We start from the raw sequence: 22,164 nt of genomic DNA, 5'->3' as shown, positions 1-22,164 counted from the left end.
TATATATATTTATATGTTGTGGGGTTTTTTTAAATTAAAAAAAAAAAAAAAGCTTATAGCATTGTTAAAACTTTCTGGAAGAAGAACTGACAGTTTTCCAATTAAGTCTCATCTTGTGTTTTTCTTTACTTCACATCTTTTAATGACAGTGTCATGTAATATGATGATTTTATAAGCGGTTTTGCTAACTCATTCAGCAGAGTAATCAATAGAAGAAAATAAGCCAGATGGGTTGTAGTCCGTTTGTATTGGGTGGGACAGATGGCATTATTGATAGATGGAAATATTCCAAATAATTATTGTATAATGATATAACAGTGACTGTGCCTGCAAAATTTTATTAATTTACTTTGTGCACGCACTTTATTCAGTAGGGGTTGAGTTGTACCATTTAGACGGTACTCCCACTATATTTAGTTGGGAGCTGAGTCCACCCCTTACCTTCTTTTTCCCCTCCCCACGGGCTTTGCATGCAGAACCATCCCTGTAGTACTTCCTTAGAGTATTTCAAGTGGTGGATTGTACTTCGGTCTGTACAACAGACTCCACTAGACTAACTGAGATGGGCAAGATCATGATTACATTTTTTTTTTCTACATCTGAATTTACCTGCTTTTTACTTTCTTCTCCCTAATACAAAGAAACATGCTGTACTGTCTTAAGATTTCAGGCATTCCAGTTTAACTGCTGTATTTTTATTTTTACATCTTGCTAATCCCCAGCAAGGTTGGTATAGCTAGGCCAGTAAAATATATCAATTTAATAAACCGTGGAACAGTTTGGGCTGTTGCTATTCAAATGTATATTCTATGGCAAAGTACTATTTTTTTTTTTTTTCTGTGAATTAAGAGCATGTTAACTTACAGAAAAACTTGGAGGCCATTTGCTGTTTTGAAATACAGTTCTTGATAAATGTGACTGAATTATAAAAATGAATTTCAGTTATTATTTCAATTTGGTGACATATACAGAACTCAGAGGCAGATTTTCCAGAACTATATGAAATTTTTTCTCAGATTTCTTTGTTATAAAAATAAAAATTTATAGGAAAATACTGTAGTACATTTAGTACACAATGTTTTGTTACCGACACAAAGTTTATAATTGCCTGTATTTGTAAGTGAACCCAAATGTTGTTGAAGGGAGATTTTGAAGCAGTGAAATCAGTATGTTTTGTTTAATCTAAGATTAAAGACAGTGTTGCACAGAAAGATAATACTTAATGTAATTACAAGATGTATTAATAGCTCTAAGGCCATTAACTTATATATTTTGCTTCAGCAATTCATTTTATACATAGGTTTTTTTTCTTCAGATGATAATATTAAAGATCAATTCCACTCTGAGTCATTTTATTAGGCAGCTACCACTGTATTTTCCATCCTCAGCAGTGAAAAATCTTCAGTGAAATACTTCCTGTGACATCAAAAAATATGTGTCTTTGGATTTTATAACACAGCTTGCATTTGGACGTTAGTTGTCTGGTCACCCTCCTGCAACAAATTCCTGAGCAATTGTACTACAGACTTTAAAAGTTCTCCAGCCCACCTTCTTCTGAGAGAAGCTTTATTTTTTTATAATAAGCATTCAGAATGGGTTGCTGTGATCCTGTGATTGTTTCAAATCCAGCAAAGAATGCTACAGTTGACTTTCATTCTGTCAGGAATGCCAGTCAGGTTTTTGACAATGTTTGTCTTAATAACATGTAATGCAGAAGTGATGGGGAAAAGATTCACAATGTTTTATTTGATATATATTGTGAATGGGTTCCTTGCTTATTTCAGCACTCGGGTAACTTGATGCCAACTTTAAGTATCTAAATGTAAACCTTTTTGGGCCAGACTTGCAGACTGTTTAGATGTCAAAATATGTAAATGAGCCTGAACTAGGTTTTTTTAAAGATGTATAAGACCAGTCATCCAGGGGCACTGGGTCCATTCTGGGGAGTCCCCTCATCGTACCTGCTTTCACAGTCCTATAGATACCACTGGTACTACCCTGTGTCTTTCCACTTTGCCTACCAAATAATGCACAGGTCCTAAGTTATAAACAAGTTGAATCATGAACCAGAAGCTGTCTATCTGCATGCAATGGTTTTCTGGAGCAATTATTATGTTTTCATGGCAGTCATTTAGAATGGCATCATGCATCTGTAACACAGCAGTCTGTTGCATTGTTCAGACATGCCTGTAGTATTTGGAATATACAGACTGTCATGAATTTAAATAAAATTCATGCATTCTCTGACACTTTATCCGAACTAGAACAGAAGTATCTTATGCTCAAATAGTGGAAGTCAAAGGTTTTTCTTGCTGCAAAGTATTGGACAGAGGTTTAAGATCCTCTTTACCTATGGATAAAATTACCATAAAACTTAAGAGGAATATTAAAACCCCACAGATTTCTGTGAGAAGATATGTGCTTTTTCACCATTCCGAACAGATGTTTATAAGTCCGTAATATTCAGGTACACGTTTTTGTATATTTTATTGTATGTATTGGTTAATATCTATGTTTAATACAATTTTTAAATTTCCAAATAGTGTTATAAACTCTGTGTCCTATGGATAATAGTAGAGGTGATACTAATTTAATTAGTCTCCTTCTTTTACCAATTTTTTGAACAGCATAGTTAAAATGTGAAGAGTAGAAGTAAATATTATAAAGGTTTAAGAGGTAGATTAGAACCCTGTTACATTTACACTGCGTTAAATCTCACATAGGTTAATTAATATAATTGGAAATATTGCCAGAAGAAAACTATTTTTTTAAAACATTGCTAGCAGCCAGTATCTATGCCTATCAGAAATTCAGTAGGAAGAAAATACATGTTTCTGTTTCCCTTTTTTTGTCTCATCATGTTTATAGCATTTATTTTGCTACTAGATGCTATTTTGAGTGTTCTTCAGTTTGATATATTAAACGGGGCTTCTTTATGGTCCATGTTAAGAACATGCAGTGCATTCAAATAGCACAGTGGTAGTGGGTCTTTCATCTTGTGCCTAGCGTATTTCATTTCCCCTGTGTTCAGATTAAACAAAGCTTTTGTATTCATTTGAAGCAACTGTAATGAGAATATTTAACGCAGGTCAAATGCAGATGGTGGAACTCCAGAGGTCCTTGAAAATAGCCCGTCTTTTGACACTGGGCCATGATGTGAGGTGAAAGCCTTGCCACTTTTACTTTTCTTTAAAGGAAGATTATGATATTCTATTTGTAACGTTAGTGGACCCTTTATGAATTTTAAAAAGGAATATAGTCAACAAAAAGAACAATGAAGCAGTCAATAATATTTTAACTAAAGCCATTATTAGAAATTTTATGTATAAGTATACATAAAAAATCATGATTGCATAACATTCTAAACAGTATACATGAATTTGAGTTGTTAGAATATAAACATAAATTATGAACAATAGAAAATAAGAAAGGAGAGCATTTCTTGTGTGAATGTTTATGTAGATAGATACAATCGAATCCTCAGCTGGTATAAGTCAGCATAACTCTCTGATTTCCATGAACTGATTTACATTAGCTTATTTGCCATTTACAGGTAATATATACATGCATTTGAACATTGTTTTTCAGTTAGACACGGTGAGGAAATGCATGTCAAGTTATTCAGGGTGGTAAACAACCTACTTCATCCAGGCTGACTGACTTTCCCCTGCAGCAGTTCCCTTAAAAGGGTTTTTTTGAGTGATTCTTCATCTCCTTTGCTGAAAATACTAATTCTCTTTTGAGCCTGTCACTTCTGTGCTAAGCAAGATGGCATATATGCATCCACTGTTTGCTTAGGCCAGAACCTCTGGTCAAAAGTTTTATGTGTGACGACTGTGAAAGCAGTTAACAGGATTTCAGCCCCGAAGCAAGTACCTGTTGTCAGTGCCTCTTTATTGAGGGGAGAATGCCATTTTGGTTGAAAAGTGATTAAGGTCCTATTTCACTCAGGAAACTTCCCTAATAATCTGCAGTCCGAATTATGTGTAGGGCACTTTAAATCCCCACAATGAAGGAAGGAATTTCAGGAAAATCATCAGCTTCAAAGTTTTTTTGTTCTCCTTTGGGTGAGTTAATTCTGCTGACCAGGACTGAAATAAGGGCTGGATTACCACACCAACCTATATAGACAGTTTTATTAACTGGTCCTTCCTAGAACTGTAGCAGGTTAATCTCTTTCAGACACTGAAAGTGCTTCCAACAAGGAGTTTGATGTTAAGTGCTAAGTAGCTATTCTAGATCTTGGTCTTTTCCAGAGAGGGTATTTTAACTTGTCTCATCAAACTCAGAGCTCAAAATACCATCTCTTCCTTTTGAAACTGCAAGAATCTTATCTCAGATACAGTTATGATCTTCTATCACCAAAAACTTGAAAGAAAAAAAAAACTTAGGAAAATATCTTTATTCTTCCAGTGGCAGTACTTCTTTACTCGTGTATAGTACAATCCAAGGGATCCTACTAAATTTCAGTACTTGATTATCGTCATCTCTGGTTCTGTGTGCTGGTCATGATAACAATTTTATATCCTCTTCCTTTTCCTCTTCTCTGAACGATATCACACAGGCTTCAAAATTAGTAATAGATTTTCAATTTCCTTACTCATAGAAGTCAAAGTAAAACAAAAATTATTTATCCTTTCCTGTACTCCACTTTCAAAGTAAAACAGCATCAAAGTGAGCTAGAATTATTTTGAAACTCCTTTAAAATTTTGCATAGCAAAAATGAGCAGTGCAAACTGGTCAATACTCGGTAACATGCATGCCAGCTCAGTAGTGAATAATCACTTTCAGCTTCCTCTCCGTATTCATGGATGAAAAATAAAAATGCTTCCAGCTGATATGATACATGTGTATAGTTCTCCTCAGTCCTTTATTGTAACACAGTGAACACAGCTAGTTACACTTGAAAACTAACTTTGATTTTCTTTTGGAGATTACAGTGTGAATATTATGCAGGTCTTTATGCATCTCGCTTATAAGCACCTTTGTGGAAACATCCTGCCCACCTCCTGTAGTTGACAAAGTAGTTACTTCTGCATAAACCTCGATGAAGAAGCAGGCGAGTCTAAAAGAGGAACTATTAACTGATGAAAATATTAATTGTCAGTCATTTCTAATTAAGTCAGTAATTTTGGTAAATGTTTGTCATGATTTGTCAAATGAATGTTTCTGTGGAGTTGTAGATATCTGTTCAGTAATGCATTAGTCTCACTGTCTCTCTCTGCATGTTCTGCAGAAGTACATAGGGGGGATGTACAGGTATACAGATTTTTCTCTTTCCCTTCCTCCTTGTATACATATATATGGATATGGATAAATATACATTCCATACATATCCATGAACATATATTTAGGGTTTTTTCCTTGTATAACAACATTTAGCAAGCGTATATAATAATAGATGTCACTTAAAGGCCATTTATTGAAAGCTTTCCATTCTAATCTTCCATACATAGACTCACCTGTCTTCAGGAACATAAGAGTTAAGATACCATTATATATTTCAGTAGTAATCTAAGAGAGTATCTTCAGGAGAACAAGTCTGCTTTCCCTATGTCTCATTCCAATGAGCACGCTTAGTACAGTTACACATTTAACTCAAACTGGCTTGTAATTTTTAGGTTATGGTGAATTTCCTCTCGTGAGTGGATGTAGTGGGTCTGTCTGGGATAGAGTTAATTTTCTTTATAGCAGCCCCTGTAGGCCTGTGTTTTGGATTTGTGACTAACACCATGTTGACAGCAGAGCAGTGTGGCTGTTGCTAAACAGTGACTGCACAGCATCCAGGCTTTCTCTTTTTCCAACTTTGCTCACAGCCAGCAAGTAGGCTGGGGTTTGGCAAGAAGATGGGAGGGGACACAGCTGAGACAGCTGACTTGAGTGGACCAAAGAGGTATTATATGCCATATAAATTCATGCTTGACAATAAAAACTGGGGCGGGGCTGAGTTATTTCTAGAGTAGCCGTTGCCTGGAGACTGGCTGCGCATCAGTTTGCTCGTAAGAGGTGAAGAGTGATTGCCTTTATTTTTTTTTCTCTTTCCTTCTGTTATTAAACTGTCTTTATCTCCACCTGTGGTTTTTTTCTCACTTTTTCCTTCATGAGTCTCTCCCCCATGCTGCTGCGGGGAGTGAGAGCAAGCAACTAGGGTATCTCACCTGCCAGCCAGGGGCAACCTACCAGAGTGGACTGTAGGAAATCACCTGATTTGCATCACCTGAGTTTGACTCCTGTAACATTAACCGAGGGAAAACCTGTCCTGAAAAATCCAGGTTCAGAACTGTATGTAGGACATTACTGACCAATATAAATGGCTTGACTTAAAATAAAGGGCATATGCAATTCTAATAGTCCCGTTATATTCCATTTAACTGACCTTGCTTTGCAGTCATACCGTATTACAGAATGAAAGTAACTGACTACACTGCTGAAAACAAACATTTGCCCCCAAAATACTCATATACATAAGATGAAGGAATGTAAAGGTTTGTATTTTCCACTAAAAATCTTTGTTTACTAAAAAGTGCCACATTCAAAATAATTTTTGATTGCACACACACACACACATATATATATATATATATATATATATATGATATTACTAATAGAGGTGACTGTGTCAATGAGGGAGAGGCTGGCAATTAATACAATTTTAATAGTGCCACCCGAATTTTCAAATTGTTTTTCTTCTGCCTTCAGCAGCATCACAGTTTTCTTCACTGATTACTGCAAAATTTAATTACAAGTTTAACAACAGTAGCTAATGGTGCTGTATGTGTACAGCTGAACAGGTGATTGTAGTTAGACTATCTGAGGTGAAATCTGACATTTGGTTTGAGAATTAGTTCTAGAGCTCAAGTTCGAACTTCACAAGGAAAGTAGACTTTCAAAGAAAACACCTTTGCAATCAGTATCTGAAATTTAAATTCTAAATCATAAAATCAGTTATCCTTAATGCCCACAGAGTAGATTTTGACCATTAACTTTTCTCATTCTCTGTCCCATTTGGGTACACACTCTCAAATGATTTTCAAGTGGAATCTTTCCATCTTGAACATCCTTAATTCAGTTCAAATCTTTTTCCTAAGTGCTTATTTTTGACACTACACATGAAGAATAAAACCCTCAGAGTGACAGTCTGTGATCATGTTTCATGTGGCAGACTTCATTTGCTTTCAGTTTATATTGCTATCAATTTATGACTTTGTACCTTAAATAGTTATCTTTTTTTCCACATTGTAACTGATATATTGAATGATGTATGTTTGAGAGGTATTTCAAGGAATCTTAACTTCAGTCATTAACTGGTTATCTCTTGGCTCAGGAACCTTTAGTTTGTTGAGAGAAAGTTAATATTTTTAAAGCAAATAAAACAGTTTTCAATATGTAATTATTTTCTTACCAGTATTTCATTTTCATGCACTTTTGAGTATCTAGCATGCAGTGCTTGAATCTACATTTAGCTCTGCAGGAACTGCTTTAAATATTATTATTACAAGGAAGAAATCAAAAATCAAAGTGAATTTTTAGTACAATAGTGAGGTATAGGAAGGTGCAACTGCAGTAACAGCAGCCTGCATTATTATATAGAACTAACTCACAGCTTGACAGAAAGTCCCTGCTGGGGAGGAAATGTAGGGGAACTGGCAGAATTTTGCTACATCTGCTCCCTACTGCTAATAAGCTTTAACCTGTTTCGTTTTTATTATGCTTACTGTTTAGATATTTTGCTTCCAAAATTATATCTGTAACTATGAGAACACATAAAAAGGAGCACAACAGGTAGGGCTGTTTAAAAATTTAAAACTATCAGCAAGGGATATTAAAGGCCATCATGAATAAGATGGTTGCCTGCCTTCTCAGTGGGTTTTTAGAGTTCAAGCACTGCAGTGCTGGTAGAAAGACTGAGTTTAAGTAGTGAGTAAAACAGATTTCCTAGCTTGAGTAGCTTGTACAGCCAGAAGGCACCATTAGATCATTTAGTCTGACCTGTATATCACAGATCATTACATTTCACCCAGAAATTCCTATTTTGAACCCTGTGAGTATACTTAGACTAAAATATATCAGACCTTCAGAGTTTAAAGTACTTTATGCCACAGGATGAGAACCAAGAGGCTGAGCTTCCCATGCAGTAAGGTGTTTATCAGGTTGGTAAGTACACATGGTAGTGTGACTACTTCTGCAGAATAAGCCATCAACCAAAGGTGTGTATGCACTTAACAAAAGTGAAAATCCCTTCCTGACCCCTTTGACTTAGCAAAGAAATTACAGGTTTTCATATTGTATCGGAGCACTTGCTTACTGAAATGTTCTGCTGAAGCCATAAACAGTTCCTTCAGAAAAAAAAACAAACAACCCCAAAACCAAAAAACAACCAAAACCTGAACCACTACTGCCCCCAAAAAACCCCAAACCAACCAGATTAAACAAAAGTTAGATTGAATCTGTCTCGTTATGTATCAGTGGGAGTAATTAAGAGCCCAGTAAGAGGGAAAATCTTCTCCTTCAAGCAGTCATATCCATTTTTAAAGCTAATATAAATTGTCTAATTCTGAATTTCAGGCATTATGCCCCTTTGGCAGCCATGCTGGCAGTCCTGTGCTTTTCAGATTCTCAGTCCAGACACATTCATTGCAGTCCTTTGCACGTGCTTTCCTCTGAATAATCAGTGCTATAGCTAAGGTTTATAACCATCTAAAAATGTGGAGAAAATGGCATTGCGTATTTTCCATTTGATACTATCACATGCTTCCCATAACTGATCATCTATCCAACATTTTTAAATCTTTCTTTTGCTCTGATGGTGGCATAATTGTCACATACAATTATGAAAAGTATTTTGAAGAGAGATTGAAATGTATAAAATTCAGAGGGTAGTTGAAAACTCTAAGTCCATGAGGCTATGGAGACTGTGCTTTTAAGTACTGGGATAGAGCAAGATCGTGATACTTACCTGATAAATCAAGCAACAATAGAAGTCTGTCTTAAATAGGAGATTATTGTCCATTGCTGTGCATGTGGAAGTCTGTGTCTTTCTTTCAGCAGGGGCCAGTTTGCATTTTCTATTTTTCTTTCAATTTATACTAACAAGTAATTATTTGAGCTTACTTTTCAAGGAAACTTCCAGGTTGGTAAGTCCTGAAAGAAGAGGCGTTAGCCTAGTTATTACAAACTTTGTGTTCAGTCTTCAGGCTTTCAATTATTTATTTGTTCTAGAGACTCATTCAAAGCTGACTATGTCTTCATGGAAATGTGATACTGATTGCTCTTATTTTGATCATGTCACAGAGCTTCTCAGTTTCTGAAATGAAAGGATGAAAGTACAGAGATCCAACAATAGACAAGAGAAACAAAATTAACAAGCAAATGGTATCCTTATCTACTAAATATAATCAAAAGAGAGCTTGTAAGGTTATATCTTTAATTTCAGCTGAGCCCTTTTGTCTATCACACAGAAGTGACAAAAATTTTTACCACTTCTTGGCCTCTGTTGACAATCATGGTAAAAGATAGAATAGCAAATTGATAAATTATTCTATTTGAGTGACATAAGCTATAGATCATATACAGTTATTGATCTGATTTCTTATGAACTCTATTTCATGAGTTTCCATATTTGCTTATCATTTTTATATAATGCTTATATATACTTAAACTAGTGTTATTCAGAGACAATATGTCATGAAAGTTTTGATTCTGCAAAGACTTAAACATATCCTTTATGCACCAAAAAGCAGTCTCACCTTATAAAATCAAATTTATGCTAGATTTATTGCGGGATTTGGGCCCTAAGAGTGATGTTAGTTAATTTTTGTGATAGTTTCTTCTGACATACTTGGTTGACTACCATAAAATTTTAGTCCATCACCATGACAAATTCTAATAACGGCCAGCAATATATTGTATAGATTTCAGATTTCCTATACTCTTGCTAATATAACTTGGGGTATGCTCATTTTATTTAGCTGCAAAATGCCTCTCTGGGAAAAGTTAAGCTGTTGTGCTTGTCATTTTAATTGCTGACCATTTCATATCTAATAATTTTGCATCACTACCATAGCTGCATGCAGAATTGTTCACAATTATTGTGAAGAAAGCTTAAATTTGGATTTTTTTTCTCAAATGTCAGGACCTGGAATTATAATCATTATATTAAGAGATAACATTAATTCAAAATCCATTCAAATTACAAAAATTCATTAAAGTACCCTTAGAAATAGTACTGCCTCTAAATATCTATACCTCTATTTGTTCCCTTTGTCATGTTTCTGTTTTTTAAAAATAAAGACTGCCACAAAAAATAAATTATTCTGAAAAATGTGCTATCAGATGCTGACAAGAAAATAAAGAACAACCTTGTTTTTTCTAGATTTTCCATGGTTCAGCAACACCAAGTAGTCTCAGTTTTCCAGTTGACATTGTACAAAATAGGTTCTTCATGACACAGTGGTAACTGAAGTGCCATCAGCTTTGTCCAACATGTCATGGAATAAAGGACTAAAATTTCTGAAGAACATGTTTCTTTTTATATTAACAGTATTTATTCCATGATAAATATTCAGGTTTTATAAGACCTCATTTTTATTCTGCCAGTCTTGTCTTAATGTATTTTTGGCATACAGCAAATAATCTGTTTTATTTCAGGAAGGAATACTAAATGCCTGACTTCCTTATTTTTGTAAGCTTTGCAAAAAGAATATTCTTAACAATTTTATTGTTATAAAACACTGTGGTATTCATTCTTTGAATTCAGGCATGTTATACCAGGAATGCATGTGGCCTATTTATTAGACAAACTAGGATGTTGAAAAGGATTGCTTCTATCCTACTTTCTTCAGGAACTGACATTTTTATTCTTACGCAGTTTTCCTAGTGGAATCTTTACTTTTTATAGTCATAAACCTATTGTTGTGAGAGACTCTAGCAAAGCTTAAACTGGATCTCAGGAGTTTGATGCACTCTGTTTAATGCAGGCAGTGTAAAAGAAATTTTAAATGTATTATTTAAAGGCACATTAATCTTGCTGCTCTAATGGTGTAATAATGCATACCATAGAAGGTTTTCATAAACTCAACTTCTAAAAGTAACATCACAGTACCTTTCTTTTTGTTCTCCAAGTCAATTCGTTGTAGAGATAGCAATTACACATTCATCTCTGTCTCATAGCCTGATTCCATATTCAGCTGTGAGGTAGGGAGACCTTAGTGCTTACTCACAAAACAAAAATAATATTTCTCATTTGGAACAAATGGAGGATAGTCAAAATAAACAAATTTATATAATAAATGTTAATAGCTAAAATGTGTACCTTTTTCAATTCAATTAAGTAAAATAGTTAAATGCTTATACAATGCATTGAGTGTATGTTTCTCTTAGATTCAGTATTCCTGTGTTTTCATTGGAATTTCAATAGGTCCACCTCTAATATATATTTTTTAAATTAAAAAGATACACTATTAGTTAGAGAAATTCTTTTTAAGACAACACCGTGTAAGTTAGGTTGCCATCCTTACATCTAGCCTTTTTTATTTCACTATGCTCATTGCATTGGGTTTGTTTTGTAGCGGTATTGTGAATGCATTCGTCATTCATTAGTGTGAGATTATTCTGTAGTTCTCCTGAATATGCGCAATAAAAATCAAGTGAATCTTTACTAAGAACTAAGGCAAATGCAATAACTTCTTGTATCTGAGCAAAGCTCAGGGAAGCATTATGCACACAGCGCTTCAGATAACCGTTTTACCTTACTGTAAAGATACAGGTTAATTACAAGGTTTAAAACCAGTTGACAACCTGTGTTGTTAACCTTCCTTCTTGTGATATGAAAGGGCTTGTATTTCTGCTTTAGACATGTTCATAAAAGTGTTAACTAAGGAATGTTTCTACCAAGCTACCTTTCAGCTTCAGCCTATGCATGAATATAAACTACAGGAAGAGTTCCCATTCTCTTTTGTCATTATCAGATACCTCACTGAATTGGATGTCAATTGATAACTGTAGTACTGTGGCCTTCAATAAGTTTTCAGCCAAGCACTTTGACCCCTTTTATTTCCAGCTGATCATCCATGTACTTTGGCAGATTTCAGTTAAGCATCCATTGCAGAAACTCGTTAGAGGGGTTAAAACACAGTGGACTGTCTGGATGGCTCCAGTGTAATAGGGCTCAAGGTGCCTAAAGCAGACAGATCTCCCGCTTGGCACTGCCTGGGACTTTGTGTTGTGTTTTGGTTGTCTGTGCTGTCTCTGTCAGTGTAAGCAGGGACTGAAGATATATGTGCCCCTCCTAAAAGTAGGATTCCAGTTTTCTCTGTGATTCTGCTTTGGGAAAAAGTATAATAGAAAGCTTTTTTTTTTTTTTTTTTTTTTTTTTTTTTTCTCAGAAAGAGGTCAGAAATAACCACATCAAACTACCACTTCTTCCAGCCCAGTATTCTGATGGCAATACCTCTGCTCAACTAGCTGAATAAGCACTCCAAAGCCATTTTCTGCATTCTTCTGCTTGACTCTGTGTTCACCATTCATCCATAAAATCAGTCTGGAATATCACAGATAAACACAAAAAGAATTACAGAAATATTGGAAAGGACTAGTTGTTGGAAGGGACTAGTTGTGAAAATTGAACAAGTCGATCAAGAAAGCTCAGGCATTTTTCTTCACCAAAAACACCACTAGTATCAGCATAAGCATAAATTCTTATGTAAGAACATAAAAATAGCCATAATGGTGTAGGATCTGCTTAGTATTCTGACTCCAAACAGTAGCCCTGAGCAGATGTGAATAGTAAAATCAGGAAAAGCGTATATCCACCCTAATATTCTTCCAACTTCAAACTATTTAAATTCATATTTAAATTAATTAAATTAAACAGTTATATAAAGAATTAATTTTTATATAAATTATTAACTATTGTATAAATTAAGAATTAACTAAGAATTTTAATATGTTTCTTTTATAATCCCCACTGAATCTGTGTTCTTAGTACTTGTTCAGGCTCCCCTTGAATCCCTGTAAAGTTCTTGCAACCACAGCGTTCTCCATCAAGGAGTTGCAGGTGTCGCCCACCATCGTTCCTTTTGAAACCATGCTTTTACTAATGTCATTTGATGATCCGTAGTTCTTGTACAGAAAGACAAGCATGAAAAATCAATTCTTATCCATATCCACCCTTCTTATGTCACGTATGATTTTGTAAACCTCTGTTATATTCTCCTTAAGAAGGTTGGAGAATGTTTCCAGTTAGACACTCCAGAGCTTTTGATCATCCTTGTTGTCCTCCTCTGAACACATTCAGGGCCTAATATGTCCTTTTTCAGTTGAAAGACCCAGAGTTGTGTATCCTACTCAGGGTGTGGGTGAACTGTGAATTTCTACAGTGGCATGCACTTTATTCCTTTCCTAAGAATTCATAATGGTTTACTTGCCTTCTGGACTGCTGTCAACTGCAGTGATTCTTTATTAACCAGTCCATGAAGACTTTCCAAGATGTCACTTAGCTTAGCATGACACTCTCCTTGGTGCTTACAGTAATATGGCATCAGCCTACTTAGATATTGTAAAATGTCAGGTAAATAATAGAGTCACATTGTATCCCCCTAAAATCTTCTCTGTCCCTTCTGCTTTTCCCCTGAATTATTGAAATGTATCATCAGAATGTCTGTATCATCAGAAGAATATCAGTGTTTTCTTCACGGTGGGAAAAATCATTTATTGAGTTGTAGTTTTTTCAAAGCAAGGTGTTAAAAATGAGCGTTCATAGTCCTTCTCTGGATAGAGAATGATACAAATACAATGCATGCATTTAGAGAAATCTGATTTTTTACTTTCTTTTCCAAACTTTCTGGAACTCCATCTTTTCCACCTTTGATAAATGGAGTAGCAAATGATCCTTTTGGCAGAGGGAGGATATTGTGAATCATGTTTTGAGGACAGTCTAACATGAGATTCAGTTAGAGCTAAATGAATTGTCATACCAAATTTTTGTCCAAAGTTTTGGGATCTACCATTATATAGCATGATAGTATCAGAATCCTATCATAGTGTGGTCTCTGAGATCCCATTTGCATCTATTTCTGGAAGATTTTGTTACAGTGTCATTTATTTTCAGAGGCTGTCTCTTGTACAAGTGAAAGGATGTTACCTGCCTTCCTTCCCCAGCCCTCTTTAAATCAGATCATGTGAAAGTATAACACAGAAGTATCATCTGTGTCCGCATTGTCTCAGAAGTCATCCGCTGAACCTTTACAATCTGCTAATTTTCCCCTATGACATTCAAACTTATGGTGCAAAGCTACTTTGCAGTATTTGTTCTTAGAAATGATTAAATCCTGTGGAAAAGCTAACAAGTAGAAATTGGAATCTTCAACAGGCAGACCCTCTCCCATGAATTGAAAATCATTTGATTACTGATAGACAGAAGCATTTAAGGGCAAATACCTTTAGATGACAGCTACATCTACAGCCTAATGAAATTTGTAAAAGTTAGTAAAATTCAGGTCATACATACTTTAAGGAATCACCACTTTCAACAGTGTTTGCCCCAACAGTTTTTTTGTCTCTCAATAAGAATTCCCAAGAATTATTTGACACTTCTTTTTCAAGAATTACAAGCCAAGCTGTATCCTGTTTTTTTTTTTTTTTTTTTTTTTTCCCTTCCCAAGTCTGAGGATGTAGAAGGACTAGACAAAAAACTGTTCTCCTTTGTATAACAGTCTACAACAGTATCCTTGGGCAAGAACCCTAAAAACATGTTTTTCTTCATAGTATCACAGCTGTCTGCCACAAGTGCTGAATCTCCTTGATAAGAGTGCAGAATCAATTGTAAAAAGCAACTTAGTCATAAAATAATTCCTCTTCATTTTCACTCTTAATACTTAGGTATGTTGTTCCAGCATCATATGAGTAGAAATTCTTGGCAGACCTTCTATATTCATTCTCATTTACTAGATAGGCTATCATAAAGATATTCAGATATTTAAGACAGTTGTAAATTTCTGAAAAGTAAGTCATAAATGCAGCAGCATTCATGTAGAACACAAATGTCAGTGATTTCTTGAAAAAAAGTCAGGAGAGGTCATTGTTAGAAGTATTTCTGTAAGATTCTGTAGCAGCTGATGAAAGATTATTAGTCCCCAGTAGCTCCATCACTTGTGCTTTATGCAAACACTGAAGTTAAAGGTTATGAGTGCTGTAGTACTGCACAGGTTTCACCATGAATAGTCTTTCACACAGAATGATTCTCGTTTGTTAAATTTGGAAATGTACTTTCTCCTGGCCTTAATTTTCATGTAGTTCTTCATATTCTACATGGCAGCTGAAGGCAAGCAGAAATAGTGAGTAATTGATTTAACAACCTAAGACAAGTACAAGGAAAAAGAAAAGTTTGTCTTAGTGCTTGATGTGACCTGAGAGAGCTTCTTTAGACTTTTTTTTTCTAAACAGTACCTCAGCACCTTGGGCCAGCAAAGTGGCCTTTAAGCCTGAATGAGCATGACTTCTTTTTCCTCAGTGCAAAGCTCCAGTATTTCATCTTTTCAAACTGTTTTACAGCACTCAGAGCAGAATTATATTGACAAGGTTAGAATTCATCTCCTAGAGGAGAATACTGTGCTCCTCTGTTAAGTGCTAATATAACATTTATATGTTGGTACCTTAATAACAGTCCCAGCTAGCCTAATGAAAGTACTGAAAGCAAACAGTACTCAGCGAGATTTTATTATGACTGAAGTGACTGCAATTTGAGACAAATTATCCCTATTTTTGTTCCCATATCAAAACCAGAAATGCTAAAGCAATTGCTACATGTTTGGTATAGAATTAGACTCCACTATCGTTAATATAGAAGTAAGTGCATTTTTTCATGTAAACAACTCACAAGGGTCAAGCATCAAAGATATTCTGTGCAAAATGCTTGTCAATAACTTTGTGAGTGAATTTTGAAATAAAGTGCCTGTAACCTGTCATTATTTCTTCCTCTCAAAGTTGAGAGCGAGTGGATGAAAATTGAGCTCGTGGATTGAAGGTACTGTGAGTTATATGGCCTTATCGACTTCAGGCAAAATGACATGTTTGCGTTGTTATTATTTTTCCTTTCAGAGGTCAGGCAGTGGACAATATTCCCAGTATGTACTGTGGTGTAAGCAAATTGGTATATAAAAAAAGTTATTATCTGTATACACAAAGAAGATGGTGGAAGTCACTAATATTAAACATGCTTAATATCTTCATAAAAAATGGAGGAAAAGTAAGAAAAAAATAATCTGCTGGTCAGAATAAGCATTTTAACTGTTCAACTATTTGAACAGTTGTTTAAAAAAAAATGTGTTCAGAGAGCTGATAAGCTAACGTAAATTCACGCTTTTTGAGAGTAGGTAGATCATTAAATGGGGTTGCTTTCCATAAATAGACCATCTTCTATACATAATAGGAGTATGAGCATTTTAGTGTAAGGTAACAGCAGACCTAAATGTGTGTACTGGTTTTGTCTGGGATGGAGTTAACTTTCTTCATAGCAACCTGTATCATGCTATGGTTTGGATTTGTGATCAAAACAGCATTGATAATGCACCCGGGTATTTAGCTGTTGCTGAGCAGTGCTTACACAGTGTCAGCATGTTCTCTGTTTGCCACACTGCCCTGCCAGCGAGTAGGCTGGGGGTGAACAAGAAGTTGGGAGTGGACGCAGCTGGGGCAGCTGACCTGAACTAATCAAAGGGATATTTCATTCCATATAACATAATATTCAGCCATACAAAGTAAGGGAAGGGATCTCTGGGAGGAGAGCCATTGCTCACAGTCTAGTTGGGTTATCAGTCTGCTGGTGGGGAGGTGATGAGTAATAGCCTTTGCATTCCTTGTTTTGTTTTTCTCCTTTCTTCTTCCTCTTTTCTTCACTTATTAAACCATCTTTATCTTGATTCACAAGTTTTCTCACCTGTACTATTGGGGAGGGGAAGAGTAAGCAAGCAGCTGTGTGGTGCTTAGCTGCTGGATACAGTCAACCCACTGCAATTTATTGTGCCTAGTTTAAAGCTCTAAGGTTATGTTTGTATTCAGATGAAAAAGGATTGAATACATAGCAACAACAGGACAAGATAATTTTTTTATTAACTCAGTTCTGTTAAGAGTCAAAGGTAACTCTAATGCACATAGGTGCAAGTAATTAATTTGGGTTGAAATTACTGCAAATTTGCAATTTTTCCTGTCTCATGGAAAAGTGTTTTAGTATTTTAAAATACTATAGTCACTTCCCATACCTGTTAACATGCTACAGTGCAATTTATACTAATTTTTTTACAAAGAAGTAAGTAGAAAGCCTGTCCCACTTCTTTAATACCATCAAAAGAAAAGGAACTCAGTTACTCAGAGTTAGCTTACCAAGCTAGCTAGATGTGCTGGTTGATGTGAAAACAATGTAAACATACTTTCTAATAAGCTCTGCTATTAAGAAAGCACATTTTATCTTCTAAGAGGGTTTGATCAAGATCATTCTGCTGTTCACAACGATCTGAATGGTATCTTTGCTCTATCCAAACTGTATTTTTAGTACTTCAACTTTAAAAGTAAACCTTATGTGCTTTACTATCTCATTTCTGTAGTTTTGGGAGTTCCTACCATTTTTATTCTTCAAACACCATTGGTATGGACAAAAGCTCCTATCTGCAAAAAGGCTTCTTTTTGATTTCAGAATGGTGTAAAATACATTATGATCAGCATTTTTTTAAATGGTACAGGCATAGTAGTAGTTTTAGATTGCAAAAAAGAGCAGATATTGACTGTCAAGACAAATTCATAATTGCTTAAGATGACTTTTCAATAAGAAGGAAAGTTTAGGGGGAAAACAGTCTTCATGAAATAACTACTGCACATACTTTTTTAAATATATCAGCTGAATATGAGCAACATCAATTTCTACCAACTTTGTAATATGCACAATATTTTGTTTATATTTTAGGTTGAAGATTCGGAGCTGTATCATGATGTAACTGCAGTGTGTGGGTTGCTTGCTGTGGTTGTAATATCTCACCTACCCAGAGATGCTGCCATTGAATGGCATGTTGTTGCAGTAGTTGATGATCCACTCCAAAGAAAACATTTTGCAATGAAGATGTTGTCAGAGGGCTTCCAAATTGAGTGTGAATCTGTGGAGTCTAGTTCTGCATCTTGTGTATCAATCTCTGTACGTCTGAGCTTGATTTCACCATCCACTTCTCAGCTTGATTTAGATGGACCTCTTCGTGACTTAGTTGCTATGTTTAGACAAGCAGTTGAGAAACTTTCAGAAGACTGCCATGCAAGTCCTTTGTCTTTTAGAGCTTTCTTCAAGGAGAATGTCTTTGATGCTGAAACACTACAAACAGGTAAGACTTATGATGACAGAAACCGGGTGTTAATAGTGAGCGTATGATAATTTTTGTTTACTTATACAAAAGGTTTAATTAGAAGAAAATATTTTAGAAGTGCCTTTCAAGGACAGGTGGCCAAAAAGGTCAATAGTATTCTGGCTTGCATCAGAAATAGTGCAGCCAGCAGGACTAGGGAAGTGGTCATCCCCCTGCACTCGGGACTGGTGGGGCTGCACTTTGAATACTGTGTCCAGTTTTGGGCCCCTCACTGCAAGAAACACATTGAGGTGCTGGAGCATGTCCAGAGAAGAGCAGTGAAGCTGGAGAAGGGTCCAGAGCACAAGTCTTATGAGGACTGGCTGAGGGAACTGGGCTTCTGGAGAAAAAGAGGATGAGGGGTGACCTTATCTCTCTCTACAACCACCTGAAAGGTGGTTGTAGCAAGGCGGGTGTCAATCTCTTCTCCCAAGTAACAAGTGATAGGACAAGAGGAAATGGCCTCAAGTTGTGCAAGGGGAGGTTCAGACTGGATATTAGGAAAAATTTCTTCACTGAAAGAGTTGTCAAGCATTGTAACAGGCTGCCTGGGGAAGTGATTGGGTCACCATCTCTGGAGGTATATAAAAGATGTGTAGATGTGGTGCTTAAGAGATGTGGTTTGGCAGCATTAGGTTAATGGTTGGACTCAATGATCTTAAAGGTCTTTTCCTACCTAAATTTCCAACATAAATTTTATGATTCTATGATTAAAACACGTTTGTTCTTCTTCTGGATACAAGGCATGCTTCTTATGTAGAAAGGCTCTGTTCTTGGATGTTTTGAAGTCCAAACAGGATAATGCCCTGGATTACTTGTTCTGAGAAATCCAGCTACCTGAGAGTCTGACATTGGGAGAATGAATCTTAGGCATAAAAGTCTTTGAACACTTGTCCATTTGGTAGCCTGGTTTGGTCATGATCTAGAACTATGCTGAAATAACCAAATCCTGTGTGCTAAGGGGCAATCTTTTGAGAATAAATAATGAAATATTAATGTTTTCAACCAAGGAAATGGTATTATGTACTTTAGATTAGAGGGTCTCTGATTTGAACATGGGCTGATTTCTTACCAACTTAATTATAGAGAACTTGCTAACCAAAAAAATTTACTGTTTTTTCCCAATGTTTATTTTTTCAAAATCTCATTCCCTTACTAAGTAAAGAGAATACAGAACAATAAATATAACGTTACAACTATAATTTATTTCTTATGGTTTATATCTTTATTTTGGGCTATGCTCAGTTTGGGACAACTAACATTATGCAAGAGCACAAAAGCTTATTTTATCTGTCAGGCCTAGAAAACTTGTCGAACATACTTCTATTGAAGTCAGTAAGAGCTTTGTTATCAATGTGAGAAAGAACTAAATCAGATCCTTAGTCTATATTTATCTCAAACATGCATGCACTTTAAAAATTCTTGCAGACCACAACTGATCCATATTAATTAGCTGACATAAATGTTAGCCCTCAAATATTCTACTGTCCTATTTTTTTTTTCTTAACCTGCAGCAATTTTTGAAGAAAATACAACTTGACATTGTTTAATAGATTTAAAGTACAGGAATTGAAAGCTATAAAAATATGGCATAGAATAAGCATATTTAATCCAGGAAGCAAGGAATGAACATATAGTCTGACAGAATGTTGTTGTTTTTACTACATCTTGTTTAACAGCTAAAAGGAAACCTGATAAAACATGTTCCTGGCATGGGATTAATTTTACTGTTTTGCCTGCTCTCTTTCTGGTATTTCTCAGGACATAGAATAATTACTTCCAAATAAATTTAATCTGCTTTATTAAATATATTGCTCAGTATAATATATAAATTGTGCACATAAAAATTTGATTCAATTCCATTCATGTTATACTACCAGTGGCATAGACATAGAAAGATTTGTTGTGATTGTGATATATTCATTCTGGTTGTGTTCAGATCTCTTCACTGTCATAATAATTCCTGTCATTATAGCAATTTTTTCATTATCCCCATTGGTATGAAACAGATTCTTGTAAATCTGTAGAATATATAGAATACATTAAATTTACAAGTAGCACTAATTCATTGATGAAGAATTTAAAAATAACTTTTTTCTACTTAAGGAATATTTCCAGAAAGTTCACGTAATGGGAAGAAGAAATATGCTATATATATGAAAATAACTGCTCACATTAAAATAGTTGTTGCTGAAGTGTGTCTTACTGATAGTTTCAATCTGATATAAGGCTATTATAAATATATACTGTTTCTGATTCAAAATCAGTCGACTAATTTTTAATCTATTTTTAAGACACATTTGTTGATACACGTGTCCTTGGAGCCTTGAAAGGCAATGTAGTCTCCAGTGCAGACGCAGCTTTCCAAAGGATGCAGCATATTACTGAACTATGTCCTTCACTGTCTTTTGTCCTATTATTGTAATTATACTTCTTATAATTTAAAATGGACTCACACATATATATTAACTCTCAGTTTAAAAAGCACTGTATAAGGTCTCCAAGATGTTCCCATTAATTTCAGTATCTTCTAGACAGTGTCCATAAGCAAGATGACATAGTCTGTGTTTTATAGTCTCAGTTATTATTGGCAGTCTTTACTTTTGACTGGCAGAACTACTGCAAATATGTGTGTCCTTTGTGTGCTTCACGGAGTAATATACAAGAACTAATATTAGGTCTTTCTTTTGAATACCATGATATTTTAACCTGACTATAACACCAGCCCAAGGTATTAAAAATTGTTAAGTTCTGATGACCACAGCTTCTTCCAGTTTCTCATAGTGTTTTCCCGTTTTCTTCTTGAGCCTTAATGTGGCCCTCACGTTTCATCTACAACAGTTCATTAACTTGTCAGCCTTCTTCCTAAATCTGGATTCAGGACTAAGGGAGAAAAAGGGGCACATTTTACATTACCCAGAAGTTTAATTCATTACCTGAATAGAATTTGAAACATACATATAATATATTTAGGCAAGTTCAAATAAGCTTTTTCTGCTTATAGAATGCATGAATCTGGATGTGGCAAGTCACAAGAGGGAACAGCACTGGCTTCCAGAATAGCAGTGGTTTGTGTGATGTTGGCTCTGAGCATGGCCAAAACTTCCTCATACCTGTCTCTGTAGTCTTGCCCTAAGATAGTTTGAGTAATTGGATGTCTCTGTGGTGATTTCTGCTACCTCCAAAGGTTACTTTCTGTTGCAGAGTATGCCTAGGCGGGTATCAGAATTTACTTATGCTACTCATCAGATAGCTGGTAGAACTGTCTTTCAAACACAGAATAGCATTTTACCAGGACAGAGGATAAATGTATGGATCTTAGCTTGAAAATCTGCAGACCTAATAAACAGAATATTAAAAAGTATTGTTTCCTAGATGTGGCTGCCAGAACACAAATGATAGTGAGAGAGCAGTTTTTCAGTTGCCATTTATTAATTCAGCTCAGGTAGTGCTGGTTGCTAACCATTTGTATGATGACCTGTTAGTGACATACTTGATCTCTGACATGTGTTAGACATTGTTAATCCCACAAGTAGCTCTGTCCTTTTGGAGTCTTCAACTACTATCAGATGCATTGTCTACTGAGGAAAGATAATATTAATAACGTAGCAGGGGATGCTAGACACCGGTATTCATCAGACATGTATCTGTAATGGAAAAGACAGAAATTACCATGTCTCAGAAATCAAAAGAGATAGTTGAGGAGATAACTGTTCCAGTCTCAGTAGATTTCAGGTGGACTTCCATCATGTCATAAGATTAGTAAATAGTCTTCAATAATTCT

General features: G+C 35.4%; 1 protein-coding gene across 4 annotated transcripts in view; it reads left to right on the top strand.

Annotated features, from left to right (window-relative positions):
- Window positions 1–22,164, top strand: part of DPH6 (diphthamine biosynthesis 6) — a 211,449-nt gene that overhangs the window by 149,686 nt on the left and 39,599 nt on the right. For all 4 annotated transcript variants that reach the window (XM_026849931.1, XM_026849933.1, XM_026849932.1 and 1 more), the window contains exon 13: window positions 17,954–18,359. In XM_026849931.1, coding sequence (XP_026705732.1) covers window positions 17,954–18,359 — 406 coding nt within the window. The remainder of the gene's footprint in view (window positions 1–17,953; window positions 18,360–22,164) is intronic.

This window comes from Athene cunicularia, assembly GCF_003259725.1.
Source record: "Athene cunicularia isolate RWA chromosome 5 unlocalized genomic scaffold, athCun1 chr5_part1, whole genome shotgun sequence".
Classification (NCBI taxonomy): Eukaryota; Metazoa; Chordata; class Aves; order Strigiformes; family Strigidae; genus Athene; species Athene cunicularia.
The sequence above is the reverse complement of the archived record's forward strand: the minus strand, read 5'-3'. Positions and strand labels throughout refer to the sequence as shown.